General features: G+C 40.2%; 1 protein-coding gene across 2 annotated transcripts in view; it reads right to left on the bottom strand.

Moving 5' to 3' along the window:
- Positions 1 to 5294: 5294 nt before the first annotated feature.
- CRTC1 (CREB regulated transcription coactivator 1) overlaps positions 5295 to 18074 on the bottom strand; it is a 387940-nt gene continuing 375160 nt past the window's right edge. For both annotated transcript variants that reach the window (XM_033955481.1, XM_033955482.1), the window contains 2 exons: positions 16510 to 16690; positions 5295 to 7927 (listed from right to left, as the gene is read on the bottom strand). In XM_033955481.1, coding sequence (XP_033811372.1) covers positions 7716 to 7927; positions 16510 to 16690 — 393 coding nt within the window. In that variant the 3' untranslated portion in view covers positions 5295 to 7715. The remainder of the gene's footprint in view (positions 7928 to 16509; positions 16691 to 18074) is intronic.

Raw genomic sequence — 18074 nt, 5'->3', positions numbered from 1 at the left:
ACCAAGGTTCTCTGGAAAGCGATCTAAGCGACTGTGCACATAATGGACTTTAACACTAATGTTACAGCCAAGCCTGTTGAAATGAAAGAGTTGTCTGCCTTCTTGTTGCCAAGAAAGTTTATCACTTCAAGAAGAAATGAAGACTAGGCACATGATTCGATTTCATTCATTGATGCTATGAAATGTGAGCCATTCATAAGTTGTCTGATTTGTGGATCACTGAAAATTCTTGCCTTCAGTTTTTCCTTGGTTAAGTCCAGGTAACATATGCACTATGTATTCAATGCATGGACCTTTATTCAAAGCCTTTACAAATTGTTTCATCAGGCCTACCTTTATATGTAGTGGTAGCAGTATGATTCTCTCTTGTGCTACCAAAGATTCATTGATTACATTTTGTCCTCCAACCCTTGGAGACCAATCTTCTTTTGCCCAATGTTCATGTTTGGCTCTACTATCCCAAAGGCATAAAAAGCAAGGATACTTTGTGTAGTCACTCTGCTGACAAAGAAGAAAATTAACCATCTTCAAGTCTACACAAATCACCCATTGATGTTCTTGGAAATTTATCTTATCCAAGACTAAAGAGATTCCCCATTCAGCAGAAGAGATATTTTAAACAACAATAAAAAATAAATAAATTCAACCATATCTAAGAAACTAGAGCTGATGTGGTCTATCCAATGCAATTTTCTGAATCAGCGCCCAAAATAACCCCATGAGCAGGTCAAAAAAACCAAGCCACCAGGAATTTTTTTTTGTTGGCCTGTATTATTACTGTCTCTACAAATGACAAGATTTCTCAATCCACAGCATTCCATGCTTTCAGCAAGGGAATTCTTACTCTATCATTATGGTTATCACCTTCTTTTTAAGAGCAGATGTGAAAAAAAGTTTGATAATCTAAGTTAAGATACAATGAGCACTTATGACTTACAACATGAAAACAAGCTTCTTGGCCAGCTATTCATTAAGAACAGTACTGCTTGCTTGTAAGGCTGAAGTGTAAGTAACCAAAGAAATAGCAAGATTCCCAAAACTGAAGTTAAATTATGTTACCATTTTCGACTTATAAAGGTTTCAGCTTTTGCTGTAGAGAATACTTGGGAAAGCCATACAAACTGAAGATAATTTTATGCAACTATTAAGCTAAATTGATTAAAGAATTATAATACCAGGAACAAAGCTTTTACTTAAAGCGGTTTAAAAATTATGCCCAATGGGGTGGGGTGGGAAGGAAATGAAGTGGCCAGTTGGAATGGCAGTTAGGTACTAGATCTCTGGGATACTAGCTGAAAATTACCATTATTCTCCCTGCTGCAGTTGCAAAATGCAGCTTGCTGATAAAACAGAACTTTTCCTTTATAAATGGTATCTAGAAAGAAGTTGGATTTGGCTAAATTTGCGCCGTGCCATGTTGAATTCTGAGGCTGAAAGTATTGATCAAAGAAACCAAAGGCACCCGCCTCTGACTCTAAGGACGAACACAGCTCTGATATGGGACAGCACCATAGTGAATGCTAGATTTAAAAAATGAGCTAAAGTTGGTTTATTGGGACATCCAAGAAGCAGTGGCAGATTTTAAAAAAGAACTGAAAATTCTTAGAGCATACCTAACGATTAGAACAATGCATGGTGCAACATGAGGAGGAGGTGGTGGAAATTTTACATTCCTCCTTTGAGTCAGCAGCTACAGATCACAATATTTTATGGGACAGAGTGGAGGACCTAGAAATATTGTAGGTCAAGATGCCATTTTTTAAGAATCTGAGAAATCCTTTAACTATACAGACTGAATTAAAGTGATACAAGATCTGGCTAAACACTTAATGGACATCCAGCCTGATCTCCAGCTGATAGCATCTCAATAAAAGTGGATAGAGCACATAAGGTATTAGGTCCTAGGGGAGAAAATAAGCAAACACCATCTCTGTTCTTAACAGATTTTAGTATGAAAGCGCATTTTGGCAGCTGTATGCAAGTTGGGTGCATTTCAATGGATAGATGCACAAGTGGAGATTTTCTAAAATATCTCTACTATAACTCTGTAAAAAAAAAAAAAAGAAAGATCTGCAAGGGGGTCACTTTTTTATTTTGCATGGTGAAAATATTAGATACAAATGGGCATACCTTTTGTGTTTATTTTCACTTTAAATGGTAATATTAGAAGTTTCCGGTCAGCAGACGAAGTCTAGAAGTGCATTGCTCAGCTAAAGTTGCCAAACTTCCCAGAGGATGTACAGAGCCAACTTGGTAAGTGCCTTTGTTCCTCCCATCGGCATTGGCAGAGTTCGATGAAGGGATCCAGACTTATGAGGCGATCTGTTGAACCATCAAGGGGCAACAAATTTCTTTGGTTCTAATTTCTAAACATTGTTTTAGCCAGTTTTATAATCTCAATGCAATTGTTCTGATATCTTTCACTACCACACTAGTGGATATTCCAACTTACTTATAATTTGCTAATTTATTTTGTTTCTGCATTATACCCTTTGGGGAGACTATATGCTCCAGAATTGGTTGGGTTTTATTACTTTAACCTTAGAGGTATATCCTTGAATTCTTATACCAAGTTATAACTGTTAAGAAAAGTTGTGTTATTGAATGGGGGGATGACACATATTTGTATGTTGTATGCTGCATAATGCAGTCAAATCCATGGGCTGATTTGTCTTCCCCATGTGTAAATGGGTGGACAGCACAGTGGCATAACAGGGGGTGGGGGAATTGATTCAAGTTGGAAGGAAGTGGTGGGTAGAGCTACTTAATATTCTGGAAAGCAGTTATGGATCGGATTTCATCAAAAGAATACTCTACAAAATGCACTGTGCATTTGTCTAGTAGGAAGGGTAACTGCATAAGATATAGAGATACAATAAATAGGTCTGCTATTCAAGTTGGGATCCTGAATGTAAAAGGGCTAAATTCTCTCTACAAATGTAGCTTGATGTTTCAGGGGAATTGATGTGCTTGCAACTGGATATAGTGTATTTGTAGTATTTATAAGTCATATGTACAAGTAGAATAGTCTTTTTGCCCTGGGCAAAATTTATACAACTTGCCCTGGTGTAGTTTCATTAAGAAGAAAGTGTTAGCCTTCAATAAACCGTATACCAGACACATTCTGAGTTGTTGGAGCCAGGTTACTATCAATTTATGGGGTAAACAGTGGAAATTGTGTTTGGTACTAATAATGCATATTTGTACAGTCATCTGTTTCAAATTTAGTTCTTGATTAAAAGAATGGAACAACAAGGGTTTGAGAGTTTTCCCAATTTCTTCATGATCACAGTCTAAAAACTTTCGAGCAGTTACAGGACAAATTTAAGCTTACTAAATCTATCAATATCTGCAAATTAAGCATGGTTTACTATCTACTGAATGGAAATGTATTTAGTTTCAGAAACTTGCACTACTTGAAAATCTCTGGACTTTGCAACAGTGTTCTAAAGGTCTCATTTTGGTTTTTCAGTTTTACAAGGTTAATACATTTGAAAAGTTAAATTATATGAAGGTTTGGGAAATGGGTTGAGTGGGATAGATCTCAATGGGAGGAATTGCTAGTATATAATTTATAAGATGACAATTGCTACTAACTGAAAGAACATTAATTCCAAAGTTTTGATGTGACGGTATTTAACTCCTGTGAGGGTTCATGTGATGAACCCAAGTCATAGCCCACTATGCTGGAGGTTCTGTGAGGCTTCAGATAAGTATCTTCATATGTAGTGGTCCTGTTCAATGATTTACCCATTCTGAGAGACTATTTAGGACAGGGCTGCCCAATTCCAGTCCTCAAGATCTACTGGCAGGCCAGGTTTTCAGGATATCCATAATGAACATGCATGAGAGAGATTTGTATATCAAGAAGGCAGTGCAGGAAAATATCTCTCATGCATGTTCATTGTGGATATCCTGAAAACCTGGCCTGCCAGTAGATCTCGAGGACTGGAATTGGGCAGCCCTGATTTAGCATAAAATTCCCACATTCTAGGTTGTGCTTTGGACTCACACCAGATCTGTACCTATTAGGTGAGGTCTTACCGGATATGGAAAGAACAGAACAAAAAGTACTGCTAGCTGCAAGATGTGAAATTGCTAAGCTGTGGAAAACCAACTCAGCATCAACCTGTAAGGTCTGGAAATAGCTGAAATAGTACCTCATAGAGAAATTAATATCACTACGACGAGAAAAAGTCACCCAATTTGAAATAATTTGGTCTCTTTTGCAAAGGTATCTTGACAAGGAAGAGTGTGGCATAGTGGTTAGAGCTACAGCCTCAACACCCTGAGGTTGTGGGTTCAAACCCCGTGCTGCTCCTTGTGACCCTGGGCAAGTCACTTAATCCTCCACTGCCCCAGGTACATTAGACAGGATGTGAGCCTGTCAGGACAGATAAGGAAATACTTGAAGTACCTGTATGTAAACTACTTTGAATGTAGTTGTAAAACTACAAAAAGGCAATATATAAGTCCCAGTCCCTTTCCCTTAACTCATTTTGATTATTATTGATTTTTTTGTTGTATACTAGGAGTTATTGTTTATATTAGAAAGAGGGGAAAAAAGGATGGGCATGAGGAAAAGTGGACTTATAATAGTGCTGAAATATACTGATAGTGAAATATAAATATATTCCGGGTAAGATCTTATTTTTTAGGCACATTGGTACTATGGTATGTACTGGATTTTTGCTTATTGATGTAAAGATGAGACACTGTTTATTGTAAGCTTTATCTTTGGAAAATCAATAAAGATTCAAGTTAAAAAAAAAAAATTATGCCCAGTATCCAATAAGGCAGAAAGTAGTGTTTGGCATACATAAAATGCCAAGTTTGAACAGTTCTCACAGATAGGTTCAAGTGGATTCCTTAATATAAAGGTGGACAGATTAAAATATAAATGTGTTTCATTTATTTAAATATTTATCCTATTTTGTCTTTGGGGGAGGGGTTGGTGGGGGTTAGAGAGGGCCCCAAATCATTCAAGTCCAAGAAAGAATTTCATAAACTGATTATACTGAAAGGTTTAGATCAGGATTGGGCATTTTATACAAAGAAACCATCAGACAATCAATGCAGAACTCAGTACCATTCTAGGGACCAAAGGCAGGAAATGAAGAAATGGGAGATTTTGGAGATCAAAGCAAATGACAATTCACTATTATTACAATGGAATTAGTGCATCGATATTTAAGAACCAAAATTATGAAAAGAAAATCATTTCTAATCAGTGAAATCTTACAAGTCAATGTTTAAATACTACGTGGGATCTTTTGATACACGATTAGCCTGAATAATAAACAAACAGCAGTATATATTTATAGAAGCACATCCTCCACAGTTGAGTATAGCCAAGTAACTCATTTCAACATTCCTTATGTACATGGTAGTTGAGGCTCAGGACAAGAGTGAGAAATCCTTCCTTAGATGAAAGCTAAATCCAGGCACTCTCCACTAATTCAAGAACCACGTGACTAGAAAGTTTCCTTACATACATTCATTTTGTTGGGATTCTTAAAGGGGGGGGGGGAAGAATCACATATTTGACAAATTATACCACTTAGAATCTGAAGAATATTTGTTAGCAAATTAAAAAAACCTTAATACTGGCCAAATGAAACTTATTTACATGGCTATAATGAAATCTAAGGCTAAGCACTTGCACCCACTAACCAATTAAGTATCTTAAATAATATCCAGATATGTACCCTTAGGTTTCCACAGCTGGTGTCCTGATTATTGCAGCTGTTTGATAACAGTCATGCTACCAGATACGGCAAGACCCGGACAACTGCAACAATCAGTATCAAGATATGTTTATGTAAATGAACAAATTTAAGTGGAATGAAATGGGGATAGGCTATTATATACCGGTGCTTCGTATGACTGTTACATCAGCAGAGCACGTTTATCATATGTGAATGAAAATGTAATATCTTGTCCATGCATACTTGGCTACATATCAGAAATTCAACTGTAGGGCTATTTTGGTGGCAGTGTCATAGAACTATGTGGGAGTCCCAGATACAGGTCCTGAGCTTAGGATTTCACTGGAACTGGAGGATGTTAAAATTCACAGCCTCCAGGTAAGAACAGGAAAAAGAGGAAGAGAAGAGACAGCACCCCAATTAAGAACAATGTCTACTGGAACACAAAGAGCATACCTGTAGTAGGTTCCAAGTAGCGATGCGTTACTTCCTCTCATTCACAGGACTTCAATTACAATAGCATGACTAGAGGGATGGGAGGGTGAAGGGAATCTAAAAGCAAAGAGAGTATCTCCAGGATAAAAAGACAGTCAACCATGAAAAGGAAAACAGCAGATAAGCGTAGAAAAATATTTCATGCTTCCACTAGGAATCACTTCCCACTTTTCTACTTAGAAGAGGTAAAATCCTTGGCCTGCTCATTTCAGGTCAGAATTTGTTTAAAATTTCCAGTTAAAGGAGGGGGGAAAAAAAAGATAATTCCTGGGGAACAAGAATGCAACAAAGGTGCTGTGCATACATTAGGTTGAGTGCTTCCATTTATGTAGTATACCCATATAATTAAATACAATAAAATCCCCCAAACTCTTAAATAATCAAGAACATTGAACAAAAAGTAACAACCGGGAACATTGAACAAAGAGTAACAAAATTCATCAAAAATATTCATTTGTTTCTCGCCTTTTTTAAACTCTCCTTTACCCAGAAATCCCATTCAGAGGTGGAATTTAAAAAAATAAAAGAGCATTTGTGGCCACAGATCTATTAGGTACTCAGAATTCTCTATTCAGAGAAACAAACTGGGTCCTTCATATTCACCATATAATGAATGGTACCAATTTGCATGTATGCTCCCAGAAATGTATAAATAAAAAACAAAAAACTGCTCTAAATAATATAGTGTTTGTTTTGCTTTGCAAATAGGGTGACAATGTATCCTTTTCCTCATCTATCCCCGCCTATAAGCTGCTCTCAATTGTAATACCAAGTCTCATCCTGCATTCCAGACACACAGCCTTAGAGGGGAGCATGACCAAGCATCAGATGCTTAAGGATAATCAGACTGATGATGGGGTGAGTCAAAAAAAAGTAGGAGGAGTAATGAAAACAAACATGCTCATATCAATAAAGCAGCAAGCATTTCTACTACAAAACAGCTGGAACAAAGAAGTTTGGCAGTCAAAATTGCAAGCAGTTCTTTTCTTTTTCTTTCATAGGGCAGCAAAATTATTTTTCTACAATTAACTGTAGGGCAGTACTAGGCTAAGAAATTTTCTCAGATGGATATGAGATATTCTACCATACCAGCAGATGTTTGTAACTGCCAATGACCAAGTAGTTTATGATACATCTCTTCACCCCCATCTCCTCTCATCCCATCAAGCTTTTGTATCTTCACAGCCAGACTAAGAAGATCCCTTTCTCTTTTATAGTGCAAAATGTGAACTTCAAAACTGAATGCTGGAACTTTGGTGGAGATGGAGGATAGAAGGCTGATGCAGAATCCTTCCTCTGATGGCAATGAGTGGAATACATGAGCTAACTTATGGTGCCTTGGGGTATTTGTAGCACTGCAAGCTCAGAACCACAAGCTTTTTTACTCATTGTACACGACAGAGCATTCACTCCCAGTCAATGTCTTTAAATGGACAGGACCGATGCACTGGATTGCTCATTTCAGGTGGGCACAGGATGGATTTCCATTTTCTGCTCTTGATCTTCTCCAAACTACAGTCGATCCATTCTGAAAGTGTCCTCTGTAGCAGGGTCAGTCAGAACCATGTCCGGGTCATTAAGCATATGCAGTCCATCCAGGGTCAAAGGGTCAATTTTGAGTTCATCCAAAGGAAACTGGGAATCAGAATCAAAGCTGACATCTCCAACTCCTGCCAAACTGTTGGTTAGTTCCTTTGATAAACTTGGAGGAGACTCTCCCGTCACTATATTGAAGAAAGGGAGAAATACCCACACCCCACAAAATCTTAGTAAGCAACTTATTCGATCAGTCAACATAAACATATGCATTTCTTCTTTATTATCTTTAGAATTATTCTAAATTGAATCATAGCAGGAAACTAACAGTATCTTGATAAAGTGCTGTTTATTAGATAAAGGATGACAAAATTTAAAAAGGAAAAAGAATCTTAAATGGAACAATATGAAACCTAACCTGGACATCCCAGCATGATTTCAGAATTATTCACTGCAAAAACTGACATACATGCAAGAATGTCAGGAGAGACTTTACAGATTAACCAGATACAAATTCATTGCTACGATACACACACATTGGCTCCTACTACTTCTAGCAATCTGTAATATGCTTTCTGCTAAGAGATCGTAGGGATTAATTCAACTGCTTTCTCATCACAGCACTATTCCATAATGATCTAAATACACACCTGATGTTTAAAATGAAACCCTATTTACAATAGCTCATTTGTTTGCATCCATTGTGTAAACCAAGGATTCATGTCTTCAGTAATCTGTTGGGATCCTTGGCAATATGGCCAACTGTTTGGCTTTTTGCTAAGTAAAGCAAAATTTATTCTTACTTGCCAATTTCTTCTCCTTGAATCTAGCTAGACCAACCCAGACAAGTGGGTTATGTCCTCCCTTCAAACTGGTCTAGCAGGACAAATAACGAGCATTTGGAGTATTAAAGTTAGTTTATCATACTTGATCAAATTTAAACCATTTTGCATTTTTCAGGATGTTAACTCAACTGCTACATTTGGTTAATAAGTGACCCGTCTTGCTTATCAAGTTTTTCTGCCATGTTTGCATTATACAACTAAACAAAATGATAGGGATAAACATATAAAGCAGGAGAACAAATACCAATTTATCAAATAATGTTAATATGTACTATACATCTAGACTACCTGGATAAGGAATGGAGGAAAACAGATGACAAATAAATGCAGATTGACACTCCATCTTACAAAACTTCTGTTGATTAAAATAAGTGAAAGAAGATTTAGGGGGGATGGAGACAGGCGGGCAGAGAGGGGGGGGTTACTGGTTTCAGGAGTTGGGCAGTGGGAGGGTCCCCGGGAGTGTGTGTGTGTGTGTGTGTGTGGGGGGGGGGGGGGTTCTTGGGCTCATCAGATAGTTCTTCCAGGGATAAGGTGCTCTGAGGCTGGGGATCGTTCTTTTGGTGTAGGTTTGGGTTCTCTTGGAGTCATTTAGTAGGCCCTGCTCACAATCCTGTTAGAGGGCAGGAAGTCTCACTGGAAGGATATCTCTGTTTGTTGTGCTTTCTTGAGAGCGTTGCATTTGGGGGGTGGGGTTCTATGGTTAGTTGATGGATGTTATAAAATGGGAACATGTATTTTTGTACTTCCTTGTTTTTTTTGCCTGTATGGTGGTACTGTGTTTCCAATAAAACTATTTTACTCTAAAATAAGTGAAAGAAAATGCCCCAGATTCAGTATAATCCAGTGGTCTCAAACTCGTGGCCCAGGGGCCACATGTGGCCCACCAGGTACTATTTTGCAGCCCGCTGTCTGTACTAGTGCTGCCCGCTCTTTGCAGTATCCTTCGGCTTCCCCCCTGGCCTCCCGTTCTTACCTTCAGATAATTACCGCAGCGTGCAGAGAGGATTACCAGTGCTGTAGCGATCCTTGCAGGCTGCCGTCATCCTCAGCAGCACATTCCCTCTGCCGCGATCCTACTCCTGATGTCAGAGGAGGGGCGGGAGACCGTGGTACAAGGAATGTGCTGTGGAGGCCAATGGCATCCTGCAAGGAATGCTACAGCACTGGTGATCCTCTCTGCAGGCTGTGGTAATTAGCTGAAACTAAGACCGGGAGGCCAGGTGGAAGCTGGAGGACGCTACAAAGAAGGGGGGAATATGTAGGCCTTCGGTGGGGGGGGGGGGGGGGGGGAGGGGAGATTTATAAACTTTAAAGAGTTTTACCTCATAAAAAATTGTCATTTCTTTAATAAGACATTAACTATTTTTTTCTGCGGCCCTCCAAGTAACCTACAAATCCAAAATGTGGCCCTGCAAAGGGTTTGAGTTTGAGACCACTGCTATGATCAGTGCTCACAGACAATCATAGGCAGAAAAAAATTATGATGAATGTCTGAGCACAGATTATTAGTGTCTATAATGAATCTGAAGCTTTTTCCTTCACTTATTTTAATCAACAGGGGTTTTGTAACCCCTTTTGAAGGGATATCAACTTGTAATGGTGGAGGGGCTCATGTGTTTCAGTGACTTGGGCCATCAATAATAGACAGGTCTCTGAGGAGATACCAAAGTGTCCCAAACCCGCGAGAGTCAAGATGGTGTTTGAAACAGAAGTGCTGTGAGTCAGCTCCTATACTGACGTCTATTTTAAAGTCATTTTCTCTCTGTTTGTGCTGGTTACATCAGGAAGAAGAAAAGACAGATATGTACCTACTCGCTGGTGCAAGGCTCTGTTCTTGAGCCGATTCAGATTATCATTGAGGTTGCTGGCATCTATGGATCCGCCCAACATTTAATGAGTCAGGCCTTTGTGTAGAGTGGGCGCCTTTGAGCCCTGAAGATAGGCTGAATCTACCGAGATTAGGAAACAGTTTGTTGGTAGCCACACTGTCTGAAGGGTGCCAGTGCACGGAATGCCCCTTTGTCCTCCAAGTTGGCCAGAGGAGAGGATATTGGGAATCAAGGCTCAACAATGCAACAACTTCTGGAGCTGAGTTGGTTCAGCATGGCACCATTCAGTGATTTTAGAAATTAGCGGTAGTCGACTGTGACACCATATGGGAAGCCATCAAGATGTTGGACTGGACTTGTCCCTATATAAAACTGTGAAAGTATTTCTGGAGAAGCTTACAGGCTGGCACTACCACCGCAGGGGATGGTATGACCCTTGCAGATCTCCAGGATTAGGATCCAGGTGGATCCCAGGATCTGGGTGAGGATCCCACGGTGTGGAGATTTTTTTTTAACTCACTCATCTGGTTGATTTGATTTCTGAGTCCCTCCAGGAGTTGAAGCTGGAGGTTAGTCCATCTATCACCGCAAAATGCTCTTTTATGAGTAATGAGACCGCAGACGGCTTCTTTTCATAAGAAATGCCAGCACCGGATCAGACCATGGGTCCATCTAGTCCGGCGATCCGCATACACGGAGGCCCAGCCAGGTCTACCCTGGCGAAAACTTTAGTTACTCAATGTGTTTTTCAAGAAGATATGCATCCAACTTGCCCTTACATCCTGGAATGGTGGTTTCCTCCACAACCTCTTCCAGGAGAGCGTTCCAGGCATTCACTACTCGCTGTGTGAAGCAGAACTTTCTGACATTTGTCCTGGCCCTGTCTCCCCACGGCTTCAGTCCATGACTTCTTGTCCGAGTCACCTTCGACAATGTGAATAAAGGTGTTTCCTGTTCTATTTTGTCGAATCCTTTCAGTATTTTAAAAGTCTCGATCAGATCCCCTCGCAGTCTCCTCTTCTCGAGGGTGAAAAGTCCCAGTTTTCTGAGGCGATCTTTGTAGCTCAAATTTTCCATACTTTTATTAGCTTCGTCGCTCGCCTCTGCACCCTCTCCAGTAGTATTATATCCTTCTTTAGATAGGGAGACCAATGTTGGACACAGTATTCCAAGTGGTCTCATCATCACTCTGTATAACGGCATTATTACATCCTGAGATCTCATGATACCCTTCTTTATCATGCCCAACATCCTGTTTGCTTTTTTTGCTGCCGCTGCGCATTAAGTCGATGGCTTCAGGGTCCTGTCTATCATTACCCCCAGGTCCCTTTCTTGTTCGCTTTTGCCCAAAGTTGCATCAAATAAGGTATACTGGTGCTCCTTGTTTTCCCTGCCCAGGTGCATCACTTTGCATTTTTCAACGTTAAACTTCATTTGCCACTTCTCTGCCCATTTCTCCAGTTGTTTCAAATCTTTCTGGAGTTCCTCGCAGTCCATCTGTGACTTGATTGCCTGACTCAGTTTTGTGTCATCAGCAAACTTGATGATCTCACTTGTTGTTTCTTCTTCCAGGTCATTTATGTAGATATTGAACAAGATGGGCCCAAGAACTGAGCCCTGAGGCACTCCACTAGTCACTTTCTTCCAGTCCGAGAACTTTCCATTTACGCTCTCTTCCAGCCATTTTCCTATCCATCTTAGTATGTCCCCTTCTATTCCATGACTTTGAAGTTTTCTGAGAAGTCGCTCATGTGGAACTTTGTCAAAAGCCTTCTGGAAGTCCAAGTATATTATATCCACCGGTTCTCCGCTATCAATATGTTTGTTCACCGTCTCAAAAAACTGAAGTAAATTCATCAAACATGACTGCCCCTTCCTGAATCCATGTTGACTAGCTTTCATTAGGTTATGGGTATCCAGATGTTGGACTATGCTATCCTTGATCAATGCTTCAACCATCTTCCCAGGGACTGATGTGAGACTCACAGATCTGTAGTTTCCTGGTTCTCCTCTTGATCCTTTTTTGAAGATTGGGATGACGTTTGCTATCCTCCAGTCTTCTGGTATCTTTCCGGCTCTAATTGACATGTTAGCGAGCAATTGCAGTAATTCTCCGATTTCTACCTTTAGCTCCTTTAATACTCTCGGGTGAATTCCATCCGGGCCAGGGGATTTGTCGCTTTTTAGTTTGTCGATCTGATAGTAAATCTGGTCCAGATCCACATTTACTGTGTTAAGGCTCTCCTCTATTACTCCCTTGAATGCTTTCACTGGCTCGGGTACTGATGTGGTATGTTCATTGGTGAAGACCGACGCAAAGATCATAGCCAAGATGCTCACAGACATTTTGGAGGTGCCTTAGGGTCTCTTGAAATGTGCTAGAGCCATTGCTTAGCTCTATCCAATGGCAGATGCTTTTAACCAGCGTTTTGCATCTCCAAGGGTTGATTCTCTGGTGGCACAAGTTACTAAACACACTTCTCTCCCCAGTGATGGGGGAGTGGTACTGAAGAATGTTTAGGACCGCAAAGTGGATTTTATCCTCAAGTGCCTTTGACTTGTCGGCTGCCAGGCTGAAGACAGTGGCAGCCACCGCTTTTGTGGCCAGAACATGTCATACTAAGTTCCACCACGATCCAGGCACTATTGTGATCTGGGATATCGCCTTCCTGATCTTGGGGAAACTACTTGGTGGGTTCCCTGTATGACATGTTCAAAGTCTTTGGTAAGCTTTCATCTTATTCCGTTTCAGTGCAGAGGATGTTGTGAATCCGGCAGTAGTTCAGTGATTTTGTCCTTTAAGGCGACCTTAAGCGTGTTACCTTTTAAGGGGCAACTTCTGTTTGGTAATGGCTTGGATGACCTCATGGCAATTGTGCAGGACTGTAAGACCAAGTCTCTTTGACTTGCTCCTGCATGATGTGCTTAACGGAGCGCAGTTCCTTGATAAGGGTGTCGAGTTGCGAATCCTCGTGCTTCGGCGCCATCTTTTCTGGCATGCACGGGTCCGTTTTAGGCCTCTTACCGCTAGGTTGGGCTGTCGGTGTTGAAGTCTCCCTTGGTGGTTTTCGGCGGCGTCATGGAGAGAGTAAAACCGCACAAGATTTCTTATAAGAGGGTGGAAAAACAGCTAGAATACGCCTCAATAATCTATGTTTAGGTGCTGGTGTGCAGGAGCTACTACTCCATGCGTCTGCTCTCCTTGCCCGTCAGGCTTCGCCCCCCCCACCCCCCCAAAAAAAAAAGCTGGCACCGTTTTATTATTAACGTGGCAATTTCTCTGACATCAGCTCTGTAGTTGGGGGAAGATTTCCGGTTGGCTACGTGTGCGTGCTCTTGGCTCGAGCTGCCTCCAACCCCTGCTGTTATCTGGATGCAAATGTGGGATTGACATGGGACACAGAAGGGAGTTGAATGTGAGAGGCAAAAGCAGGACAGAAGGGGTTGAACGTGGGAAGCAAACGCGGGACACAGAAAGGGGGCAGGGAGTGCATTTTTTTTTTTTAGTTCAATTAGTTTTATTGATTTTATAAGAAAAATATAGTTCCAACAATAAAGCGCTCCCAAAGGAGAGCACACGAGAACAAGTATTAACACTTGCAAAGTACATCAAATTGCAGATAATGGTAAACTATACATATGCAATACAAGTAAGATAGAAATACCAATACTCATGATAAGTTACAAAGGTATCTGAACAAGTCAGATAGACAAGGAAGAGCAGTATATGACTGCCAATGCAAAATCCAGAGGGTAGCGGAAAAGAATAGAAGCACATAGTATAGAAATAATTATGAGAAAACAGGAATGAAAGAAATCAGTTTTAGAAATGAAAGGTCAGTTTTAGAATAATTAAGTAATAAGGACCAAGTTTTGTTGTAGGAGGGGAGCGAGTGGTGACACTCAGCAATGTGACGTTCAAATTTAGTGTGTAAACAGACAGAGTTCCACCACTGACTTGCATGCAGTTTAGATAAATCCTTCCAATTTTGAAGGATAAGTTGGAGGGCAGTAAACAACAATAAAATCATCAGGCGTTCATGATACATAGGTAACAGAGAAGACAATGCCAAGGAGCCAGTAATTAGGATCTCAAAAGAGAAAGAGTCATGTATGCAAAATATTTTGAGGACTGTGGACCAAATTAACTTCCAAAATGACAAAACATGGGGGCAAGCATAAATCATGTGATAAAGAGAGCCATCACGTGATTTACAAGTCCAACAACAACAACCACCATCGTTGGATCTATTCAGTTTGGCAGATTTGTTGGGCGTCCAGAACGCTCTATGATACAAAAAGATGGCTGTTTGGAAGTGGGAGGCTGAACGCAATGATTTTAAAAGTGTTGGCCAAATAGTCAACCATGTGTGGGTAGTGAAGGGCATTTTTGAACACAGAAGGCATAAACTTGGGAGAGAGAATGGAGAAAGAGAGGGAACAGATGCTGAGGTGAGGGAAGAAAAAGAAAGGGAGAATTGGGTGTGGGTGTGTCAGTGAAAGGGAAAGGGAAAGAGAGATGGTCATGTACACGGAGAATGGAAGAAAAGAGAATTTTTGGTCATAGGGAGGGAGTGAGGATAGGGAAGAAAAAGATGAGAGGGAGAAATGTGGTATTGGAAAGGGAACAGTGGGACAGAATGAAAGGGATGCAAGAGGGAGGAATGTTTGACATAGTGGTGAAGGGAATGGAGGGAGAGATGTGCTGGAGAGGGGTGATAGAAGGAGAAATGTTGGGCTTGGGGATGGTGGGCAGGGGCGAAAGATGCTGCACATGGTCCAGGAGATAAGAGAGGGATAAATGCTGGACCATGGTAGGAGGAACCAATGGACAAAGGATGGGAATTGGCAGAAGATGGGACAGCAGAACAAAGAAACTGGGACTAACTTGATGGAAAAAAAGTCTCCAGACAACAAAGGTAAAAAACAGGATTTATTGACTAAAATATATTAGCTTTGGGAAATGTATATAGCAGATGTCTTTGTATTGTGTTCAAAAGAAAAGGAAATGAATTTCTGGCTTTATTTCTACAGTGTTGAAGTACTTGCTGACCCTTGCTGTGGCTGGTGGGATTCCCCAAGCACTGCCAGCAGAGGACCTCCTCTAGAGATGCCCAGAACTGCCCTCCACCAAGCACAGCAGTTGCTGGCAACATCCATGAGCCGCTGAGGTGCCAGCATCTGTGACTCGGACGCTACTGCTGCCTGCCAAGCTTGTCAAAAGGGGACCCCTGGCCAACTGCAGAAGAAGTCCTCAGCTGACAGCTTGAGGGTCCTCATCAGCTGAGTATTTATATTTTATATTTACATTAGAGGCTCTGGTAGAAACCCATTTAGAAAGTATGCATTCTTCTCAATTAATATTTCCAAATTAATTAAAGCGTCTTTGCTTATTTGTAAATGGGTCTCTACCAGAGCCTTTAATTTAGTAGCATAATTAAATGAAATAACTACTTCTGAAGTTTATAGGGACGGGCAGGGACGGATTCAATTCCAGCGGGGATGGTTTTAACTCCTAGCGGGGACGAGTTTGATTCTACCAGGGACAGGTTTGATTTCTGTCCCCGCGCAACTCTCTACCTACAAACTGTCTGGCAACCATAGGGAAACAGGAACAGAGAAGGATGCAATAATATTTATTTCCTGTATTAAAGGGTTTCCCTGTATATTTATGTCTTGTTCTGATTTCTTTTTCAAGTATATGCTTGAATATTATGTTGCATTCTAAAATAAAAAAACAAAACAAAACAAGGTTTTGTAAGATAAGGAGTGTTGATCTGCATTTATTTTATATCTAGACTACTCAATAACTAGAAGAACAGGGCTCAACTATTTTATTTACGAAGTGATGTTCTTATCTTACAAGTTTCTCCTATTTATCAAACCACGTTAGCTCTGTATTAACATGTTAATACTCTTAACAAAAATATCACAGTTATTGTTTCACAATAAATTTCCACATGTTAAATGTCAAGCTAAACACTTGATGTGGAAACTCCTTATAACACACAGTTAATAGGGGTGCCACTAACTGCTAATAGGGCAGATAATGTGGAATACTTCCCTACACTTGCCTTTCTCCAAATGCTTTACCTGTCAAGATGATGTTAGGGATGTTACCATGGCTGGCATAATTAAGCTGCTGAGAGTCCTGCAAGCTTCCATGACTTCCGGTAAGTCCCATCATTGCTGCTTGAGAGTAGTTGAGTGTGGAGCATGGGTTATAGAGACTGCTGGAGCTAATGGCGTTTTCTATCATATTGAACTGTTCAAGCTGTAGATCAAATTGAAAGGCATAACTTTTCAGCACATCGTACCAGGAGTAAATTGTTCGGCTTAGCCAATTTCTTTCTCCAAATTTCTGATAGTTAAATTTTGTTGTAACATAACTGCTAATAACTTAAATATTTATAGTGCCCCACCTCAGAATATTAGATCCTTTGCTTATCATCTTTTTCTGGTTACATGGAAATTTGAACTATGTATCTCAAGAGTTACTAACACTTCAGAGGCAGAGGGCATAGCACAGATTACTGCTCATATGAGTCAGACACTAAGAGAAAGAATTGTTCACTTTCCAAGTTGTGATCCACTGAAAATCATATCCTCCCTTATCTGTTCTTAACTTGAATCATACAATATACTGGACAAAAGTTAGGAAAAAATAAAACTGCAAGAGGTATGTGAGGAAGGTCTTCTACCGAATGCTACATACCCCCTTACTAAGGTCTCGTGTACTCCTTGAGGCACATGTACAGTGTGTTGAGATACTAAAGGCTAAATGATCGCTCAGAAGCAACACAGACAAATCTCTCATATGCATAATCATTGTGGATGTCATGAAAATAAGGCTGACAAGATAGTACCCCAGGGCAAGCTTCAGAAATATTGAACTAGAAGAACTACCAAACAAGATAAGAGTATTTGGCTACAATACAATGCATTTAGTATTAATATTAACTTTTTAAAACCTCAGTTGGCAAGCACTTTCCCAGCTAATACTAATCCTTAAGGCAGTAATTCTATAACTGGGCACCTACATTTAGGTGCCCTGAGACCACACAATAGGAGCCTAATTTATAATAGAACTAAGGTGCTTAGTTTCCACTAAAGAACATAAGCATAACCTGATATTGATGTGCGTAACATCTAGTCACCATCACTTATAAAAGCCATAGAGATGGTGTAAGAGCAGATGCCTCAATGCACTTAGCTTAGAGCAGTAGTTCTTAAACCTGTCCTGGTGCACCTCCAGCCAGTTGGGTTTTCAGGATATCCCTAATGAATATGCAAGAGAGAGATTTGCATATAATGGAAGTGTCTCCTCCATATTCCAAGTTTTCCAGGTTTCTAGTTTCCAAGTTTCTTTATTCTTTGATAAACCGTTTATCAAACTGGTACCTAAACGGTTTACAATTGAATCAATCTAAAAAAGTCTAAAATTAAAAACATAAGAAATCAAAAAGTTAAAATAATATTAATATCAAGATTAAAAAAAAAAAAGATCTCGATGTATTTTCACTCTTGCCTAACCCCGGATAGTCCTGTTTCTGTATGACTATGTCCAGTCTATATATATATATATATATATATATATATATATATATATATATATACAGTGGTGCCTCGCATAACGGACGCCTCGCACAGCGAACGCT

This window comes from Geotrypetes seraphini, chromosome 8 (genome assembly GCF_902459505.1).
Source record: "Geotrypetes seraphini chromosome 8, aGeoSer1.1, whole genome shotgun sequence".
In the NCBI taxonomy this organism is placed as follows: Eukaryota; Metazoa; Chordata; class Amphibia; order Gymnophiona; family Dermophiidae; genus Geotrypetes; species Geotrypetes seraphini.
Note: the sequence above shows the minus strand (reverse complement) of the source record. Positions and strands in the feature narration are given on the sequence as shown.